At 35.8% G+C, this 21862-nt stretch overlaps 1 protein-coding gene across 5 annotated transcripts in view; it reads right to left on the bottom strand.

Moving 5' to 3' along the window:
* Positions 1–1986: 1986 nt before the first annotated feature.
* Positions 1987–21862, bottom strand: part of NDUFS4 (NADH:ubiquinone oxidoreductase subunit S4) — a 112470-nt gene continuing 92594 nt past the window's right edge. For 2 of the 5 annotated variants that reach the window (XM_077895997.1, XM_077895998.1), the window contains exons 4-5: positions 20733–20806; positions 1987–2205 (exon numbers count right to left, since the gene is read on the bottom strand). In XM_077895997.1, the coding sequence (XP_077752123.1) occupies positions 2102–2205; positions 20733–20806 (178 nt within the window). In that variant the 3' untranslated portion in view covers positions 1987–2101. Of the gene's footprint in view, positions 2206–14790; positions 14952–15456; positions 15703–19097; positions 19152–20732; positions 20807–21862 lie in introns of all 5 variants that reach the window. The other 3 variants (XR_013378512.1, XR_013378511.1, XM_077895999.1) reach the window with 3 other exon arrangements.

Genomic DNA, 21862 nt, shown 5'->3' on the forward strand with positions numbered 1-21862 from the left:
GAATTGTAGTGTATAAATAATTATAGTTATGTATATTTGACTATTCAGATAGTACATCCTTATAGTAATATATTTAAATACTGTATTAAAAGTTGGAAGAGGGGATCCCTGGGTGGCTCAGTGGTTTAGCGCCACCTTTAGCCCAGGGCATGATCCTGGAGTCCCAGGATCAAGTCCCAAATTGGGCTCCTTGCATGGAGTCTGCTTCTCCCTCTGACTGTGTCTCTGCCTGTGTGTGTGTGTGTCTCTCATGAATAAATAAAATCTTTAAAAAAAATAAAAGTTGAAAGAACTGGGGAGCCTGGGTGGCTCAGTTGGTTAAGTGTCTCCCTTTGGATCAGGTCATGATCCCAGAGTCCTGGGGTCAAGACCTGTGTCCGACTCACTGCTCAGTGGGAAGTCTGCCTTCTTCTCCCTCTGCCCCAACCCCTGCCCTGCTCGTGCTTGCTCACTCTCTCTCGAATAAGTAAAATCTTAAAAAAAAAAAAAAAAAAAATTGAAAGACCCAAGACTGTCCTCTCTCAAAATCAGTGGTAAAATCACGTTACTAGTTTCTTATGTTATCTTTCCCAAAATATTCTAGGGGCATATATGTGTAAGCACCTGCTGCCACATCTCACCCCCAGATGTTATCTACTATTCCTATATTTTTCTACTTAGCAATGTAACTTGAACATCATTCCAAACAGCTCATAGCTATTTCTTGTTCTTTATAATAGCTGCATAATACTCCATTTAACTCCATTCCTCTTAATAAACATTTGGATTGTTTCAACATATTAGCTATTAGAAATCATATCTTTGTACATTCACCTCTGTGTATATCCATGGGCTATTTGTTAGGATGAGGATTTTTAGAATTAAGTGGATACAGAGTTAATGTTTTTGAAGAGATTACTCTTCAAAACAAGATTGTACAAATTTATATATACTTTGAGGTATTTTCTTTGTTGGGCTAGGTCAATGTGCTATTAGTGTTTTTATGAAATGTAATTGTGAGAAAAGACATAATTGACATAGAACTTTCATAACAATTTATTAGCAATCCAAAGAATCATCTGCCATGAATCAATCCTATTTCTCTATAACTAAAGTAATTAAAAGAATGGGATGTGAAGACATGAGTTCAAGTCCTAGCTTTGGCACTTAGGATCTGTGTGATTTTGAGCAGGTTATTTGGTCCTTTTAAGCCTTGATATGTCTTTGCAAAAGGGGGCAATAATAGTGCCTACCTAACAGAATTAGGAAGATTAGTGTACAGAATGACTATTGAAGAGACTGACAGGAGTACGTGCTTGATAACTCAGTGGATGACCTGAGTGATTAACACACAAGAGCATTATCTATGTCTATTTGAAAAAAAAAAAAAAAAAAAACCAACAAAAAGACAAAAGACAAAAAGATATCAAATAATGAACTAATTATTTTCTCAGAGTCTTTCAATTCAGAAGAATATAGCATCTTCATCTGAACTCCTCACAGTCATGAATGTGAATTTCTGGGCAGAATTTGATCTCAAGGTTATGAGATCAAGCCCTACACTGGGCTGGGTGTGAAGTGAAGAGGAGAAGAAAGAGAGAGAAGCTTAAGTAGACTTAAATTAAAAGCTTAAATTTTAAGTAGACTTAAATTTAAGCTTAAATTTAAAAAAATTTTTAAAGAAAAATAAACAAGAGAACCTCAATAATAGGGAGATTTGGGTTTATGAGATTGCAATATAATCCAAATTTCTCTAATCTCAGAACAAGCAAATTTCTAAGATAGCATTATAATAATGATGGCTGGTAATTTATAAACACTCTTAACTTGAGAATGGCTATAAAGAACCAAGTATAAGACTTCAATGTTGCAGCTGATTTCAAGCATTCCTTTTAATGGATTTTATGTACTAAAAGTATGATCACCTCAAATCTCTATAAATAGGAAATTGAAACATGTTCACTTTGATACATCAAAAAATATTAAAATAGGCACCGCAAAATATACTTGTGGTTAAAGGTCAAATTTATTAGAAGATTAAGAGATGTATTATACCTGGACTATAAATACTGCACAGCTGACTTTATTCACAGTCAAGCACAGAGATATAGTCAGTGCCAACCTATTTTGTGGATACTCTTGTTCTTTTGTTCCAAGAAAAATTTGCACCGTAAGACTTGGACTTGGGTTTTGGAACCTTCCTCTCTTCAATGTCATAGCTCCACCCTACAAAACAAAAACAAACCCAGAGAAACACAATTAGAGATATCTCAAGAGCACAGCAAGTAGAAGCTAACTTTCATAAATTTAATGTTCATTTATTATGAAGAGTACATGTCAGCACATCTGAAATATACTTAGTAATGTTTTCCCTTATAATCCTGTGACAAGAGAGTCCAAAATATTGCCTGAAGATGATTTATTGTATCTCAAAACTGTCACCCATGATGTGACTTCTCCTTGCTCAATATTCCTTGTTCAATTACTTATGGTTACGTATTTATGTAAAATTTTTTATTTCTCTATGTGGTATAATATGCATCCTCTTTAATAACTGCAGTGCGGAGCATTGAGCAATATAGTCTGTCTCACTGTTTTCTAAAAGCTCATGTTTTCACAACAGTTTGGATCTCACTCAAAGCAATACAGGAAAGTGTACATAGTTATATACATATCTATGTACATAAATAATGGATTCGGAGCATTAAAAGATTACTTGGTCTAGCTCTTTGGACTATGGCAGGCTACTGATTAAATTCAAGAACTTTTTCAGCATTTGTATCAAGGGCTATCTATTTAGAATCCCATGGAAATACTTGATAACAATGCAAATTCTTTGTCCTGATCAAAGGCTCGCTGGATCTGATTTCTGGTAGGGGCTTGAGAATCTGTACTTCAACTATTGATCCTAGATTTTTATGCATAGAAGTTGAGAACTACTGGCCTAAACGATCTATTCTCTTCTGAGAGTCTTTGTATCTTCTCTCCAAAGCCCTTCTCATTGTTTTATGATTTTGAAAAGTAGATTTATTCATGTCCATGTCTTCTGCTTTATTAGTTACTCAGTTCTTCTAAGTTATGGAGAACAACCCTTCAACATCCTCCTCTTTGAAAATCATTCTATTCCCTAGTGCAAGCAACCTCTGTAACTTTTACTTTTCTTCATAAGATTCATTTTCCATTCCTGTAGTTTATCATTCTATCTGAGGATTTTCTTCAAATAACTCATCTTGAAACACTTGATTCATTACTGAATCATGCAGTCATGTAAAAATGTCCACCAAACTCAGTATTATATGTCTAATTAAGTAAACTTCTTGATCTTGTGAGTCATTCTAAGTTCTAGTGCCTCTTGGTCAGTATAGTATTTGCTGCCACAAAAACTTATATTTCAATAGCTCCCTACAATGCAATTTTGCCATCAAAGTGAAGCCTGTGAAAATCAAAGCATATTGCTACTGCTGCTTATTTTAGTGTCCAAAAAGAGAAAATAATTAATAATTCCATTGCCAAAACTCCATCTTCAAAGAAAATCCATGTGCTATAAGGAAATTGAGGCAGGAAAGCAAATGAAACAAATGGTTTAAACATACAAACAAAACATCAGAATCCAGGAGAGAAAATATTGATTCAATTTACTTGCTTAAACACAGCCTTACTTTCATGGAGTAAAGTTTTGAGTACTTTCTAATCCATTAAAACAGAAAAAAATTAAAAAGCTGTCTCTTACTTTAGGAGGACCTGAACTTGTAAGTACATTAATAAGTGGCAAATAGCATTTCAAAAACTTTACTAATGGGCCTAAGAAAGTACCTACTTCATAGGTTGTCATGAGGATTAAACAAGCTTATTCATGTGAATGCTTAGAAAACACCTGGCCCTTAATCATTTATTGGGTTCTATGAAAAAGGTACTTTTCTAAAACCTTTATATGAACTAATATTATTTCCTTTATATAACTAAGGAAACTGAGGCACAGAGTGGTTAGTTAACTAGCACAAGCTCACTTGGCTAGGAAGGGACAGAATCAGGACTTATCAACAAAGACAATCTGGGGCGCCCAGGTGGCTCAGTTGGTTAAGCATCTGCCTTTGGCTCAGAGTCCTGGGATCAAACCCCACATGATGCTCTCTGCTTGGTGGGGAGTCTGCTTCTCCCTCTCCTTCTGTCTGCAGCTTCCCCTGCTTGGGTGCTCGTTCTCTCTCTCTCTCTCTCTCTCTCTCTGTCAAATAAATAAATAAATACAAATCTTATTTAAAAAAAGGACAATCTGATTCCAGAGCTTCTGCCTTAACTAATACTGTGTTCTCATGTGGTTTACAGCAAGCACTTGATAAATAAGCTATTCTTTCTGTCTCAAATTTGATTTGCAACTTTCTAGCAACACATCTTCTATATGAAGTGAAGCATTAATGTGAATAAAATTTCCATCACATTGGAACCCATTACTTTCGAATTAACTATAGAAAGGAATTTTGGTAAGCAAATTAATATTGTGAACTGAACATGATAACTTTAACATTATAAACTTCTCAAGCACCTCCTACATTAACCAGCAAATGATGCTGTTAATTATTTAAAAAAAACTCAATTCAATAAAGCAGGTATAATATTTACTGAGCATTTGCTATTCATTTAATAAACATTATTAATTGCATACTGTATGTCAGGGACTGCTGAGACACCAGAGGTAAAGCTGTGAATAAATCCCCAAACTACTTCAAGTTAGCAGAAGAGAAACTGATAAGTAAATGCATAGTATATTAGGTGTTAATATAGTAATATCTATGATTAAAAATACATATTTTATGCTAATGAGCACTAAAGAGAAAACACCTTAGAGTAGGTACACAGGGAAACCCACCCTCCTTGAGAAGGTCACATTTGTCTGAACACCTGAAGGAGGTCAAACAGTTAGCCGTGTGGATGTCTGGGAAAAGAGCTTGAGGCAGGAGCATATCTAGTATTCTATGTTGTTAAGTCTTCTACTAAGTGCTTTAAATGTATTTTTACAGAATTTTAAAAGATCGTAGGTTGCCTGGTTTATAAAGTAGGCATTATATATACTCCAACTTTATATCTAATTATTAAGGAAAAATAAAGCACAGAGAAGGTAAATAAGCAGCCTAAAGCCACACAGCTAAGTGGCAAAGTCAGTGTTTTACTGAGGTCGACTTTAAAATTATGGGCCGAATCACGTCATAAATAGTTTAAACTGCATTTCTTTAAATGCATCTTGTAATTGTAATTTTTATCTATTTCACCCATTTCCTTTCAATCTTTGTGATTTTTACCCCCCCCCCCCCCCCCCAGTTTTTATAAATGTGTCTCAAGAATGCCTGGAAAGTAAGTCTATGTTCATCATATGTCCTCCCACTCCCACCCCAGTTGTGGAGGAAGGAAAAGGTTTCTAGTGTAGATGCTACATCCTGTTATAATGATTGTTGGTAAGTTATCCAAGGCCTCCATGATCTCTTCTTGCCAAATGATGGGTAAGAGAATCTATGCTCCCTCCCTACCCCTGCTTCCCAATATATACTCTCCAGCCCAATAAAGACATTGTAAGAGGAACTGAAGAAGAAATGAGGAAACACTTGGACATATTTAGGAATTGGTATTATACACAAATAAATACATACCTGATACTCTCTCATTTACATGGTTAATCTTTCAACCACTGGGGAGAAAAATTTTTTTTTTACTGCATCAGAATGCAGATGTAGCTCTATTATCTGTTTTGTTCATGGAGTTTCAAAATGCTGTCGGGGTCACTGCAATGTGAGATGACTGGGATTTTGTACACATAAAAAAAACAACTGGTTTGGGTTTTCTCCTTTAACAAAGGAGTGACCTGGCTCTTGGGAATTGTGAGACAGATCATAGTTGCTGTTGATGGTGATAACAATAAATAGAAGTATCATTATAGGGACTGGAATGTGGACGGGCAAATCACCTTGGAAAAACAAAAACACACGTGGAAGAAACTAATATTTGCTAAGAATACCCATCTCTATATTATTATTGCTCTACCACAGCCACCATGATTATTAGGATGTAGAGGGGGGAAAACCCTTTTTCTCGCATTTTTCTGTTAGAAACAACTTTGTTCCCAAAGCTGCACAACCAGCTAATACACTTCTCTGATTAAGTAGGTATGAGGAAATCTAATGATAACTCACAAGAGACTGAAACTCAAGTCAGAGTCTACATAAATCTCCATTTGGATTTTCTATCACCGAGAAAACTTTTCTACTATGTAGGACTGATGCTAGGATGAAAATCTGCTCTTTTGAGGGGGGGGGGTCCTCTATTACAAATCAGACCACATTTCCAAGCATTCTTCTCCAAAGTATTTACCTTACAATGTGTAGATAAATTATTTTATTGGTCCCACTATACTTCATACTACATACAATCTTTCCCAAGTTATTTTTTCTAATATTGTGGCAATATACCAGCTACTGGAACAAGCAGTGAACTTTAGCTAAAAACACAAAATAACCATAAGAATAACAACACTTGAAAGGACTGTAAACATTTGTACTTAATGGATAAGTTACATGAATTATGCTTATTTTCTACTTCCTATTTGGAAGTTGTTCTTAAAAAGAACATAACCTGGAAGAAACAACATAAAAATTTAAGAATGGAATTTTATATGTAAAGTGTTAAGCTTCTATAAGAAATTTCTTTTCAACACTAAGAGTTTTTTTTAAAAACTCAAACTTAAGTTTCTGTATTAGATCATGGAAGTGAAAACACTTGCATTCTCTGAAGAATGCTTATACAAAATCAAGGTGTAGTGTATGGCAGTGGTCCCAATATGTTGTTCTATTAGGACACTGAAAACCAGCCCTTACTCTTCCCAGCTGTGCAACAGAAGAAGATCAAAGCAACTGAGTCCAAAGCAGCTGCCCCAGGGATGGAGTAAGCTCCTAGGGCTGCCGTCACTTCCCACTGAGGAGAGCAGCCATATGGCACGGATTAACCACAAATCCAACCACCAGCACCTAAATGATGAGAAGCTGACTCCCTTTGCTGTTTCACACACTGGAATGCTTTCACAAAAATATTTTGATCTTTAAGCCCTAGTATCAGAGAAGTACCTCTGGCAAATACTGTAGTAAACTTAAAATGTGACCTGTAATATCTTATGCTCAATTTCATTTTTGGAAATATGCCCATTTATTTTGTTGATCTCCAGGCTGTGGTTGAGTTATTCTACTTCCTACAATATGAATGTTTGGTGAAATCTTTCAAATGCACCTCCATAAAAAAGCCCCAAACTCAAGAATCAAAGACCAAAAAACAACACAAAAGGCCTCTGAACAAAACAAGACCATGAAAATTAACTTGTGAGTTCTATGTATGAGACAGAAAATTGATTCCATTCACTTTTATATACAGAACCATTTTATTTATGGTTCAGTAATGCAAAAATAGAGAAATATTCATTAGTGCTTTTATTGTTTGTGAAATGTTACTTCTGGTAACCTTGGTTCAAGTCCTATAAAATGTCTTTCTCCTGTAATAATCTAATCTCAAACCCTGATAGTTCAGAAGTGAATAGTTTAATAGTTTTTCCTACTCTCCTTCTGTGTACAAAGCAAGAAGCACTGCATAATTTGGCACAAAATGACATAACCGGGAGTCACTGCTAACAGAGGCAGAGGATCAGAATAGAAAATGCTTTGGGAAGCCAAAGAAAGATATATTGATACTTGAAAGGTTTTGTATCCACATTATGCCTCCGTAAAAGCACAGCATAAACTTTTAAAATATAATTTAAAGAGGGGGGAGAGGGCTGTGATAGCCTTTGAGGGATTTCACTTTACAAGTCTTGGGCCAGAGCAGCCCAGGTAGCTCAGCGGTTTAGCGCCGCCTTTGGCCCAGGGCCTGATCCTGGAGACTTGGGATCGAGTCCCACGTCAGGCTCCCTGCATGGAGCCTGCTTCTCTCTCTGCCTCTCTCTCTGTGTGTCTCTCATGAATAAATAAAATCTTTAAAAAAAGAAAACACTAAATTTAAAAAAAATAAAAAATAAAAGTCTTGGGCAGCCTGGGTGGCTGAGTGGTTTAGCACCACCTTCAGCCCGGGGTGTGATCCTGGAGACCCCAGTCCCACCTCGGGCTCCCTGCATGGAGCCTGCTTCTCCCTCTGCCTGTGTCTCTGCCTCTCTCTGTGTCTCTCATGAATAAATAAATAAAATCCTTTAAATGAGTGAGTGAATGAATGATAAGTCTGTCTACTTTGAAATTTTCAAGTACCTAATATTTGGCAAGGGAAGAGGTTCAGATTAATTTGCAAGCATCTTAGATCTTCTTTTAGAAAATAATATGGAGAAATAACAGGGGTTGGGATACATTTGCAAAGTAACTCTTTCCACAAAAATTATATAAAATTATTTAAACAAGCAAATAAGGTGAAAATGTGAGGCACCTGAAATATTTATTAGATTAGTAACATTCTACACCTGCCACAGCTGCAACACCTCAAAAATAAACCCACCTTTGATGTGATAGTCAATGGCCCCCTTAAATTTTATCTTTTCAAATAATATAGTTGCTATACAGTATTATTTTTATTTTCAAAGCAGTAATTGGAACCACATTATTCAGAATTTGCCACAAAATAAACTGGTCGGTGTTCCAAAAGTACATGTGAAAATCAGTCATTAGAAATTGAGAACATATTTTTTCTAGAGAAAGAAACTATACAACAGTGGTACATGTCCAAAAATCACTCTCAGAGATTTTGATGTAACTGGTTTGGGTGTGGTCTGTGCATAGGGATTTCCAAATCCCATTTAACCCATAATATACTAGGAACCTCACTAAGCCACCACGTATAACCTTATCTCCATGAGAAAAATTATTTTAGACCTCCAACAGGAAATTTAAATCTCTCTCCCCACCCCAACATTGTCTGTTTCTCAAGAAGCTTAGCAGTTCAGGAGTCAAGCTGAACATTTTTCTGGCCACAGGACAGTACCTGGGACTGGGGATTGAGAAGAAAGAACTACGAAGAAGAAAACTGGGGCTTCAACAAAAAATTATGCAGTGTCTATAGCATGCCAGATCTTAGCCCTGATTGTGGTCCTTGAGTTATATTGAAACCTTGTAAGATGTAGGTACAAATAATCCTCATAATTTGTGGATTCTGTATTTGTGAATTTGCCTGTTTACTAAAATTTACTTGTAAACTCCAAATCAATATTCATAATGCTTCCATGGTCATTAGTAACATGCACAGAGCGATGAAATTTGAGTCACCCAACATATCACTTCCTAGTTGAGGTCAAGCAAGGTAATGCTCTGCACCTTCTTGTTTCAGATCTCATACTGTAAACGAGTGTCTTTTTCCGTGGTCTATTTACAGCTACATTTTTTTGCTTTTTTGTGCTTCTTGGTGATTTTGCTGTTTAAAACGGTGCCACAAGTATAGTGCTCTAGAGCTTTTTAGTGTTCCCAAGTGTAAGAAAGGCTCAGATATATCAATACGTATGCTAGATAAACTTCATTCAGGCATAAGTTACAGTGCTGCTAGCTATGAATTCAATGTTCATGAAATCAATAATATGTATTAAATAGGTGTTTTTAAACATTTGAACACTGGAGACGCCTGGGTGGCTCAGCGGTTGAGCTCAGGGCATGATCCCAGGATCCCGGGATCAAGTCCCACATTGGGCTTCCTGCATGGAGCCTGCTTCTCCCCTCTGCCTGTCTCTACCTCTCTGCTGACTCCCTGTTTTGTTTTTGTTTTTTTTTTTTAACTTTGTTCTCTACTAAGTTTGGGAATTGGTTTTATGGTCTAATCATTTGATAATTCCCTTAAATAAATTAATGGTTTCAGAGATCTGTTGTCTAAATAGGGTGAAAAAAAAAGACAGAAAATCTGGTCTGTTGGACTTTGCAGTCTATTTGAGCTCAAACAAATGAAGAATTTGTATTCACTAAGAGAACAGCTATTTAGCATGGATTACTGAATTTCCTAATTCTGTTACCTGTGACTGAAAGTTTAGAACTAAAGTTATAAGCTGTGTGACTGACTACTTACTGGTCTGTCTATATGTGTTAATTCAGAAGGGTCTTTACCTCTCATTATATGTATGGGTAATGTTTTTCCACCTCTACATGTTATTAATGAATTAGATTATAAAATCTCTTAAAGGGGCTCTGTTCTGAATGGCTTATAGAAAAAAATAATTCCTAAAATTCTTAGAAAATAAGGAAATTCAACTTCTAAATAGTCTTAATGTGGTAGCTCAATAAGGCATTCAACTCTTGATTTTGGCTCAGGTCATGATCTCAGGGTCATGAGACTGAGCCCCAGTGGCCTCCACATTCAGTGGTGAGTCTGCTTGAGATTCTCTCCCTCTGTATCCTGCCAGCCCTTGCTGGGACTCCCCAACTTCCCTCCCCTTCCCCCGCCTCAAAAAAGTAATCTGAGAGACAGAGAGAAAGAGATGGAGGCAGAGGGAGAGGAAGGCTTCCCACAGAGCATAGAGCCCGACGTGGGACTTGATCCCAGGGCCCTGGAATCACGACCAGTGCTACAGGCAGATGCTCCACCGACAAAGCCATCCAGGCGGCCCTCAAAAAAGTATTCTTAAACATCTAAGGAATTCGAGTTCAGGGCAGCCTGGGTGGCTCAGTGGTTTAGTGTCACCTTTGGCTCCCCAGCGTGATCCTGGAGACCCAGGATCGAGTCCCACGTGAGGCTCCCTGCATGGAGCCTGCTTCTCCTTCTGCCTGTGTCTCTCATGAATAAATAAATAAAATCTTAAAAAAAAAAAAATAATAATTATTATTATTATTCAAATTCAGATAACATAGATGAGTCTCGGGGTGCCTGGCTGGCTTAGTCAGAAGAGCAGGCAACTCTTGATCTGAGGGTTGTGAGTTCGAGACCCACACTGGGTGTATAGATTACTTAAATGAATAAATAAAAACTTAAATAAATACTTAAGTCTTTGAAAAATACATATAGCTGATCTTTGGGAAATAAGACAAATTTAACAATTTTGATTTAATAAAAGCAGCTATGTTTATTTAATAAAAGCAGCTATGTTTTCTTTATTAGTGTTAAATATAACACAAGCACAGAACTTTATTGTTTCAATATGTTCTTTCTAAACTTATTTTAAATTTACAGATCAAATAAGCTAGCATTACTTCTGTTTAATGTTTATAATCCTAAAAAATATAAATTTGCATTTATCCAAAATCATTGATTATTCTGGTAATTTTAACAGTAATTGTGTTTTATAGTATGTCACTTTGAAAAATAATTTCCAAGATCTTTGGATAACTTAAAACCTTAGATGATGTTAATGGATATTTATTAAATACCTAGATCATTTCTAAGAATACTGAACAACCGATTACTAAGCAAAAATTTAAGTTTATATACTTTTGCTTCTTGATTTTATATGGTACAGAGAGGTTGTACCTTTGGGTTTGTTAATGGATGCGTTCATTTTTGCCATTTAGAGAAGTTCCACTATAAAGAGTGCATGTGGTTGTAGAAAGTTGTTAAGTGAATTTATAAGTTTTGCTAGTTTACTTAAATATTAGTGTGTAACAGTTTTCAATGATCTCTGTTTCCTCTATGAAATCAGAGTAACTTTGATTAAAAGATATAATTAACATACAAAATTTTATTAGGAGCAATAGTGGCAAAGAGGTATAACTTCATATGCAAGGTAATGAGATGTGTTTCTGTTCTTCAACAGAAAAAAAAAAACAGTATAGGGAGGTCCCTTTCAGGCAACTGACCTGAATAATGGAAACTTGATCAAGAGAAAAGGACCCAGCGTGACCACCAAGCTCATGGTAAACAGGCTCACTAAGCTACCCACCTCAAAATAGCCATAGGCCCTAACTGACCAATTACAACTAGGCACACAGTTCCTAAGATTACCAAAAATTCCATACTCTTTCACTCTGCCCAATAACTGTGGTCCCTCACCACCTCCTCATCTCAGTCTTTCCTTTGCGGTCTTGTCCACAGCTTCCTTGCAGTGTATTCAATAAACCTCTATCTCTTTTGTTGTGCCTTGGGTGAATTCTTTCACCTCCTGCACTGTCACAGCCACCCTTATTAGTCAGGTCACCCCATAGTTAAGTCCTAAAGCTAATGTTCAGAATGAGAAAGAGAATGGTGAAGGACAAAACCTGAAAGGATGCTGAAAGTTATGTAAGATTTAAAAAAGAAAGTTGTGTTTGGCTTACGGTATGTCTAAAAAGTCTGAAAAGCTATGAAATGTGTTAAAATCTTAGCAAAGTTTGCTCAGTTTGGGTGCGCTTATTTCATTAGTTCACTGTTTACTGCCTCTATCTACAACACGAAGGGTTATTCTTTTTGTCTAATCTGCCTAGATTTCAAAGTTTCTGCGGCTTACCAGAATAACTTTAAATGCTTTATGCTGACTTTAGGTCCTTGATGACGTCTGTAAGAGCTCAGGATCTTTACAGTCATGTTACCTTTTATGTCTATAAGTTTTATTATCCCTTTGAAATGAGCAGTCAAGTACTGTTTGTCCAGCACCCACGATCCTATTCCTATCCTAAGTGTGCAAATCTACTGACATTTTTAAATTTTTGTCTTCCCAAAATAACAGCCTAAATGTAAAATAAGATTCAGATTATCTTTGTACCTAAGAAACTATTTTCATGATTCCCCAGAGGGCCTCTGGAATATCACAAAGATGTATTCTTTCAACCTTGTGAAAAGAGAGATACTGGAAATAACTGGGTTTATTCGACATGATACTATTTACGAATGGTACTATAAGAGTTATCAAGTCAGAAGATGCTTAACCCTCCTGAGGTTAAATCTATATGGGTAAAATGTTAATAGAAATATTTCAGAAATTTATGTTATATGCTAAATATAGATTCTCAGTGCCCAGTAGTCCATGATGTTTTATTTATCAGACACAATTTCACTTATCTTTAAAAACATTAACTTGGTTGTATCTTCCATAGTTTGGAATCATAGAGGATCATAGTTTGGATCACAGAGGCCAGTATATGCAAATTGGGAATCCAGATCACTTATCAATGGAGTTTTATTAATATGCAAATATTTAGGATCTACCCCAGACTTACTGAATCTCTTTACTTGATTTTCTTGACATATTTTTGGTATATTCTTACTATATGTTTGACACATTCAGGGTATATTATATCTTAGGATTAATTATTTCTCTGTAAATATTATGTTCACGTATTTTTATAAATTAGATGCACATTCACTGTTTTCTTTGAAAACAGGCTTTATGGTTTAGCACCGCCTTCAGCCCAGAGCCTGATCCCGGAGACCCGGGATCAAGGGGCTCCCTGTATGGAGCCTGCTTCTCCCTCTGCCTGTGTCTGTGCCTGCCTCTCTCTCTCTCTGTCTCTCTCTCTCTGTGTCTCTCATGAACAAATTTTTTAAATTTAAAAAAAAAAACAGGCTTTAATACTGATTACAGATATTTTGTCTATAACATTTTTGGTATGACTTTAAGTTGCATTATTCTTATTTTGAATGCTTATATTTCATTTCTGAAATTTACCAGTAATGTTAATTACAGCCATCTTAAGTCTTTTATCACTTAGGAATAGATTTTTTTGTTTTATCCTGATGCTATCCTGAAATCCATTACAGGCCAGAGTGCTTTGTCTTCAACAAAGAAAGAGCCTCAGAGCTCCATGGAAGACTTAGGTATTCTTGGGTATAGGCTTCTGATGCCGTAAATAATTGTAAGACCATACCAGTAGACTGAGTCAGGATTTCCAGAACTCTAGCTGAGGAGCAGACAAATTTATGACACAGTGAAGCCAGAGTTAATGATACAGGACTGAATGCATTGATGAAGGCTGAATATAGTTTTTGTTTGGAATATTTCTGATATTGTTTCAATGTTCTATTTTCTGGGCAGTTAAGGAAGTCCTTTCCCTTTTCTCCTGGGGTATCTATAATTTAATAGACAGTGTTTTGTAAATTAAAATTGGAGTCATTTGTAAATGATATTAGTTTCCCTGCATGACCCCTACAGAACTGGGTAACTCTTGTTGAATATTCTTATATTCATGGCAATATAGTAATTGGCACATTTTCAATATGTCCTCCTTTTTATTAGAAAATAAGTGTAACCAATGGCTATGAAATGAAGGCCTTACCTAGATTGACATATTTGACAATGCTACTCATTTAATCAGATATGACCACATACTTTTAAGGAACTAAAGTTGACAAAAATCCTTCTAGGAAAGTGGCCTGGCACCAGGCTAACTTAAAAATTCCTCAAGGTAGGAAGGAACCTTATTTTGAGGACTTTCATATTTCCCTGAGAAGGGAAGGAAAATTTGCCCAAAGTAATAGGTATCACAGAAGAAATCTGGTGGCAAGTTATTGGTTGCGAAAAGCCTAACCTGAGATTCCTTATGAAAAATTTCAGCAAAGCAAACTTAAGAAAGCTTATATGGTGAAGAGCAGCAGAACTGTGGCCTCCCAAAATGCCTTTTTGGCATACGGATTTGGAGCTGGTTATTTAAAAAAAAAAAAAAGTAAACACAGGAAAATCTCTGAAAATGAAGAAATTGCCCTTTTGTGAGGGACATTTACATTTATAAGGGAAATCTCCATTTGTAAAGGTGTCTCCCACTCTGTATTAGGAAGTAGAGGATGACTAAAACTCTGGAAATTCACCAATGGAGAAGCGTTGGAATTAAATCTGCCTAACAGTTATACCCTTCTTTATGGTGCACTGCCTCCCAAGACTCACTCTCCCCAGCATCCTCTCCCCAGATCTATTGTCTTTACCTGGAGATTTTATTTAGGTGGTGGTAAAGGTCATTCTGGAGTTACACAGTTTTCCCGTACAGGAGAAAACTGTGTACATGTACAGGAGGTATACATGTTACTAAACCTGTTTTTTTCTCTGTTAATCTTCCAATTATGAGGGCAGAGGTCTCAGCCAAGACCTATAAAGTTAAATGGAAAATTATTTTTCCTCCTCTACAATTGCAAATTATTCATTCTTGCTATACCTAAATAATCAGGCCAAATATTAGCCCAATATTTTGTGATCATAAATCTTTGGGATTTTCTTTTTAACAAAGCAGAAGGGTAGAAACAAATTATGTTTCAATAGAAAACTGCATTATCTATAGTATGCCTTTCCCCTTCCAGGTTATCAGATTTCAGTTTAATTCCTAGTCTTTCAGCTATTTTATTTCTTTTTAAGTTGTATGACTGATAGATATGCAAATTATGTCCTGTGTCCTACTGGTAGTGATTTAATTAACTGCCCTTCCCCCACAAAACGTCCATCTGTCTCCATTTGCATTCCTTTTTTCCACATACATTTGTGCTGTTTTGACTTTTACTTTGAACTGGCTATAACATCTACCTAGTTCCTTTATATCGCATGAATAAAATAAATTCTTTAACATGAATTTTTATATCTGTAGGAGTCCTGATTCTTACCTTTTGAAACAAAGGTGTCTTTTTAACAAATGAGTGAATGTTAGCTTGAGCCCTTGTTAGTAGGTTTTAAGGTAGGTGGAAGTCCAGACTTTGCTGATGGGTCTACTTCTGGGATAACTGTAAATCCTGGGTTGCAGTTCCAATTACCTCCATATTTTCCTCAATCCAGGGCTTGACCTGTCTGCTTCCTCCCCTGCTTCTACCTTCTATTACTTCAGAGGCGGGTTTTCTTCCCCAATAGATCCACTGTGGACAGAATGCAGTTTCACAGTTTATCCTCTATCCTCCTACTCCTGAAAGAAACCCTCCTCTATTTTGAGAATTTCAAAGAGTTTTTACAGCTAACAACAATGAGAAAAACACAGGGGGTAAAATGACCTACCAAAGGAAAGTCACAAAGTTTCAAATCAGATCAAACGGGGAAAAGGCCATTTCTGGTTTCATTAGCATGTAAATGGTAGGAGACCCTAGCCTTCCACCACTGACATTTTTCCACAACCATCTTCTCCGGCTCTCCTAGATGCAGCTTCCTTCTCCTCCCCGCCCTCACCCTCAACCCTAGAAGGAAACACTAGGAAAGACAAAAGCCACAATGGGTGAGAAAGGTAGGTCTTTTCAGTACACAAAGAACTAAAGTGAGGTTCATCTACATTTCAGAGGAAACCCCAGATACTCTTTTCTCTTTTTACAAAGAAAGGTTATCTTTGAAGAGTTCCTCTGGAATATTTGCTGAGCTCAAAGAGAGACCTTCAGGAGGAGGCCCTGGGGTTAAAGCCAAAAGACACAGGGGTATTTATATTTTCTTTACTTAGTGTGTATGGGGGAGGTTGAGAAGTAAGATTTGGAGGAGTGGAAGGTAGGGAGCAGGGAGAAAAGCCACAGGGAGGGCATTCAGTCTTTTCTCCTTTCCCATACCCTAGTTTCACAGAATTAGCCCTCTGAAGAAGCGAGATATGGTGAGAAGAGAGACCTAAGCAAAACAGAAGCAGGGGGGTAGTTACAGGAGTTATTAATAGCAAGAAGAAGAGAACTTCTTTTAGTCTCAGAAATTATATATTCTTACATAAAATTCTTATATAAAAAGATGAACCTGCACAGTACCTTATATGGTTAAGAAATGAAAAACGGGTGATTAATGGGATCTTGTGGTATAATATAGGTCTCTTTTAGCTATTTTATTTCATTATTATATTACGTGTAACATAAGAGTTGCCACTTATCCTTGATTCATACTGAGTAAGAGTAAAGAATAGAACTATACTTCTCAAAATACAAAACGTGAAGTTTTCAAAGTTGGATAAGGTTTTCATATTTATGATATTCACTATAGAATATGTATTAGTGATTCAGAATATGTATACAACGTATATTCTGTACATTGCTAATAAGTACTATAGATCAGTGCTGTCCAATAAACATAATGTGAAACACAAATACTTTTAAATTTTCTTTTCTCTTCTCTTCTCTTCTCTTCTCTTCTCTCTCTTTCTTCTTTTCTTTTCTTTTCTTTTCTTTTCTTTTCTTTTCTTTTCTTTTCTTTTCTTTTCTTTTCTTTTCTTTTCAAGTTCATTTAAGTAATCTCTATACCTAATGTGGGGCTGGAACTCCTGAGCCCAAGATCAAGAGCTGCACAGTCTTCTGACTGAACCAGCCAGGTGCCTCAATTTAATTTTAAATTTTCTGATAGCCACTTTTAAAAAATGACTAAGGAAATATGTAACATTTATTTTAATTGTATTTTCCTAGCCCAATATATATCCAAAATGTTATCACTTAAATATGTAACTAATGTAAAAACTTAAGTTTTTTTTATACCAAGTCTTTGAAATACGATGTATATTTTACACTTATTGCACATTTCAATTTGAACTAGACACATTTCAAGTGCTATACAATCTCATGTGGCTACTGTATTGGACAGTGCTGACTTAACTGATGTAGGAAACAAAGGCAAAAGAAAAAAATTAAATTTCCTTACTGTCTACAGCCCATTGAAAGTCCTTGAAATAGGCAGAATGACCTTCCTCAGAGAGCTTAGCTATCCCCATCCCCAGGATCCTGTAAGTCTTAATATATAAATATTTCTTTGAAAACTTCCTTTATCTCTACCCCCCCCCAAGATACTTAGCAAACATATGGCCCACTGACATACATCTGAAAGGTCTCAAGACTGAGTTTTTACCAAACAGTAATAAATGACCTTTTCCTAATAGCTAGCCCCCTCAGGATCCTGGAAACCTTGTTTCCAAAATAGTCTGGAGGCTTGTGCTGTCCCTTACCCCTTCCCAACCTGAAAGTATATAATCAGTCACCCAGCACAACCTCAGAGCTTTGGGTCCTGTCCCTGTGGGTCCTGTTCCCGTGCTTTTAATAAAACCACCTTTTCACATAGAAGAAGCCTTGTTCCTCATTGTACTGATTCTCAAATAGTCCCTGAGTATACAAACTATCTTTTCCTTGAGGCAGTTTTACCCTAACTTCCTATTTCTTGACACTATTAAAAGGCAAACATTTAATACTCCTAAATGCATAACCTTTGCCAGGTTTTTTCATTATCAACACAGAATCATCTATATTCAACAAAAACACATTTTCCCTCTAGAGCATAAAATGGATAAGGTACTGGGCTAGAAAGTAAAGAAATAAAACTGGATGAGTTGGCCCATGAGCTTAATTTCCTTAAACCTGTAGTTTTTGAGTATTATCTAATACAACTTTTCATTTCAAAGAGGAAGGAATAATGTTTATCAAAGGTTAAGTATAGTGAAACAAGACTTGTTCAAAATCTCCTGTATAGCAAGCAGACAGTTATGGAATGAGAATCCTAGTTACTAATCTCAGTCCAATAGTTGTTACATATTAGTGCTTCTAAATTCTTTCTAATGCTTTCATTAACCAGGACATTGGTTCATCCAACCTTCAATAGCATTATCTTATAAAAAAATGATGTGGAGGGAGAGTGGATCCTTTTTTATGTCCCCACCACTATTCACCTACCCATGAGAGGCAAATCCGAATGTGATAAGATGTGGGTAATTTGGAAAAGATCCTCAATCCCATGATTCTGTACCATTTCAATGATTTGCTTAGACTTGCTGCCTCAATAACTAGAGAAACAGGACTATCTATATAAAGTCTCTTTACATAAAATGATTTATATTGCTGACTTAAATAAATGAGGCAGCTCACAAGTATTATAGTGAATTCAAGGGTGGAATAATCAGCTTCAAATTCCTTTTGCAGAGAAATGTATTTTACAAAGTCCGTAATTTTACCACGTATCGCATGTCCATTAAATAGGTTTTGTGCGACATGTTGGAGACAAGGCAGTGGCTAAGATGGATATGATTCCTGCTACATTGTAAGGTTAAAATTCCTGATCCACTGTTAGCCTGCAGTATTATAAGACACTACCCACTAAGCTTTTTCAAGTTATACTGTTTATTGACTTTGATAACGTTCCTCAATTTTCTTGCCCAGGGAGCAGAAATCAGAGTGGGAAAGTACCTGATTTCAACAGCAGCAGAGACTAGTTCACACCTGCAATTCACATGGCAACTGTAGTCATGTAGTCCTGGTGACCACTTAGACATTAACCAGAGATTTAACAGTTTAATTAGATTTCCTGTTATTAAACTCACATTGCAGACCTCAAATGAATAATTTTCAAGGTGTCAGACATGAAATATGGTAGGCTGCAAAGATGGAAAACATTAATAGAACTGTTTTTGATAAGCTATATTAGTTTAATTAAAAAGCAATTTAATTTAAATCAAAATAATATTTTAAAGACTATGATCACTTCGAGAATAATTATATAATTAAGAAATTTAGAAACTGCCAAGAACATGTTTTAATAAGAAGCTTTACTTACTAAATTTGTTTTTAGATCTTAAAAAGTCTACTACAAAGAATAGGATAAACTTATAAATGATTATAACTTAACTATGTTCTTTTTTTTTTTTTCTTAACTATGTTCTAAACACTTATTAACTACTTCGATCCTTATAACAATGCCCATTGTACGTAGGAGAAAATGGAAGTGCAAAGGCATACAAATACTAAAAGAGCAACATGGATCTAAACTCAGGCAGTTTGGCTTCACACTCTTAATCATAAGCTATGTAACACTAAATACTAAAAGGCAAGTATTTTATATAGTACTTTCACATTTATATGTCAAATATGTTACATAACACTAATAATATTTTACATTTACATATTGCCTTAAATTAACAGCTTACTTAAATAGACATTATCTCATTCAAATAGATAACTTAGATTCAAATTCACCTGCTCATTTAGAATAGAAGAATGCATTAGGTAAAAATACATACTAGTGCTTGTAAATCCAACAGAAATACAGCAGAAATGTCAGATGGAGAGAGGTAAGGGTCAGAACTAATAATTATCAAGTATCTGTCATGTATGAGATACTGGGCTAGGTACACTATGAGTTAAGTATCATGACTTCAAAGGAAAAAAGTCCATTATGAAATTAACCCAAAATCATGTAGCTTCCAAATTGGCAGAATAAGGATCAGAATTCAGACTGGACTGACTCCAAAGCCTCTCTTCACTACCATGTTGCATGGCTTAATAGATAATGAGAAAAAAAATTTTGCATTTTTGTTTTAGGAACATCAATATAAACAATAGTTTTAGGTGGCTACCTCAAAAACTAATACCCTCTTAGGCTGCATTAATCTAATTGCAGAGTTGAGATTATGCTTGGTACTATACCCATCATATCTAGAAAAGTAGCCCACAGACATTTAGGCTTACATGAAGTTTTACAGAGAATAAGGGAGCAATAACTATTTTCCAAATAATCGAAGAGCCATTAGGTGGCATTATAGATTATAGATGGAGATTTTTGTCTCAGAGTAAGAATAATAAACAGGTATCAAAACTAGGATAGGCTGCCTGCCTTATGAGATGTTCAACTAGAGTTTATAAACTAAATGTTAGTGATTTTTGCAGAGGGAGTCCTAAATAAGGTAGGAGTAGAAGTAGTTTTACTCCCTGCCTCTATTTCAAATTAGAGCATTTTGGCTCTTACAGGTTATGTGGGCATTCCATTTTAGACTTTTTTTTGGAGGGAGGAGATGTTCTAATGGTATTAAAAAAAAACTAAAAACTACTGGATTAGATATACTATAAAACTTCTCTCAACTCAAATTCTATATCCCTGACTGGTTTTGATTAAGGTCAAGAATATAAAATCATATCTTGATTTTATTTGTCAAAGCAAAACAAAAACAGACCAAACATACCATTTTTTTCTGCAAAGGCAGCTGCATCTTCTTTAGTACTGAAGGTTAAAACCATGTTGGACAAAGGGTCAGCCCTGTAAGAAATTTTTTTTCCAGGATTTAGCATTAAATTTGCTTTAAAAAACAAAACAAAACAAAAAAAAACACCATGTTTAAAATACAGTAAATGTTTAGAAAATAAATGGTACAATATCAGATAAGTATACTATTGAAGGAATATCTTATTTTAAAACTGTTAACTCCTTGAATATCTTTTCCTATGTTAAACTGAGATTTTCTTTTTCTTTTTAAAGATTTTATTTATTTATTCATGAGAGACACAGAGAGAAACGGGCAGAGACCTAGGCAGAGGGAGAAGCAGGATCCATGCAGGAAGCCTGATGTGGTATTTCGATCCTGGGACTCTGGGATCACGCCCTGAATCCAAGGCAGACGCTCAACTGCTGGGCCATCCAGGCGTCCCAAACTGAGATTTTCTACACTATACTGTCAAATTTAAAAATTTATAACTGCAAAGACATTCTGCAATTTTGGGGCTTTAATAAAATCATTTATTCACCCCTTCAGGAAAAAATAATAGAATTGAATATTTAAAATCCCAACAAAATTCTCAAATTGACCTTATAAATTCAATATCAAGATATTTACTGGTGAGTGCAATTGTCAGTACTATCATTACCCTAAAAAATAGATGGCAACAACACCCACTCTTCTAAATGAACCTTCCAGCATTACAGACAATAATTAAGCATATGACCAGATGAAAAATTAAAGCTCCAAGAATTAACATCTGATTGAGTTCTTCAATACAGGATAGTGATAATGTTTACAAGTCTACAAGGAAACTTCTTGGGTGCCTGAGTGGCTCAGTTGGTTAAGTGTCTGCCTTTGGCTCAGGTAATGATCCCAGAGTCCTGGGATGGAGCTCCACCTCAGGCTCTTGGCTCCAAGAGGAGACTGCTTCTCCCTCTCCCTGCTGCTCCCCCTGCTTGTTCACGTATATGCACTCTTTCAGTGTCAAATAAATAAAATTATTTTTTAAGAACCCAAGTTTATATAGAAACTTCACAAAATGCACAAAATATATTATTTCAGAAATATCACTTTTATCAGTACATTTATTAAAAGGT

This window comes from Canis aureus, chromosome 4 (genome assembly GCF_053574225.1).
Source record: "Canis aureus isolate CA01 chromosome 4, VMU_Caureus_v.1.0, whole genome shotgun sequence".
In the NCBI taxonomy this organism is placed as follows: domain Eukaryota; kingdom Metazoa; phylum Chordata; class Mammalia; order Carnivora; family Canidae; genus Canis; species Canis aureus.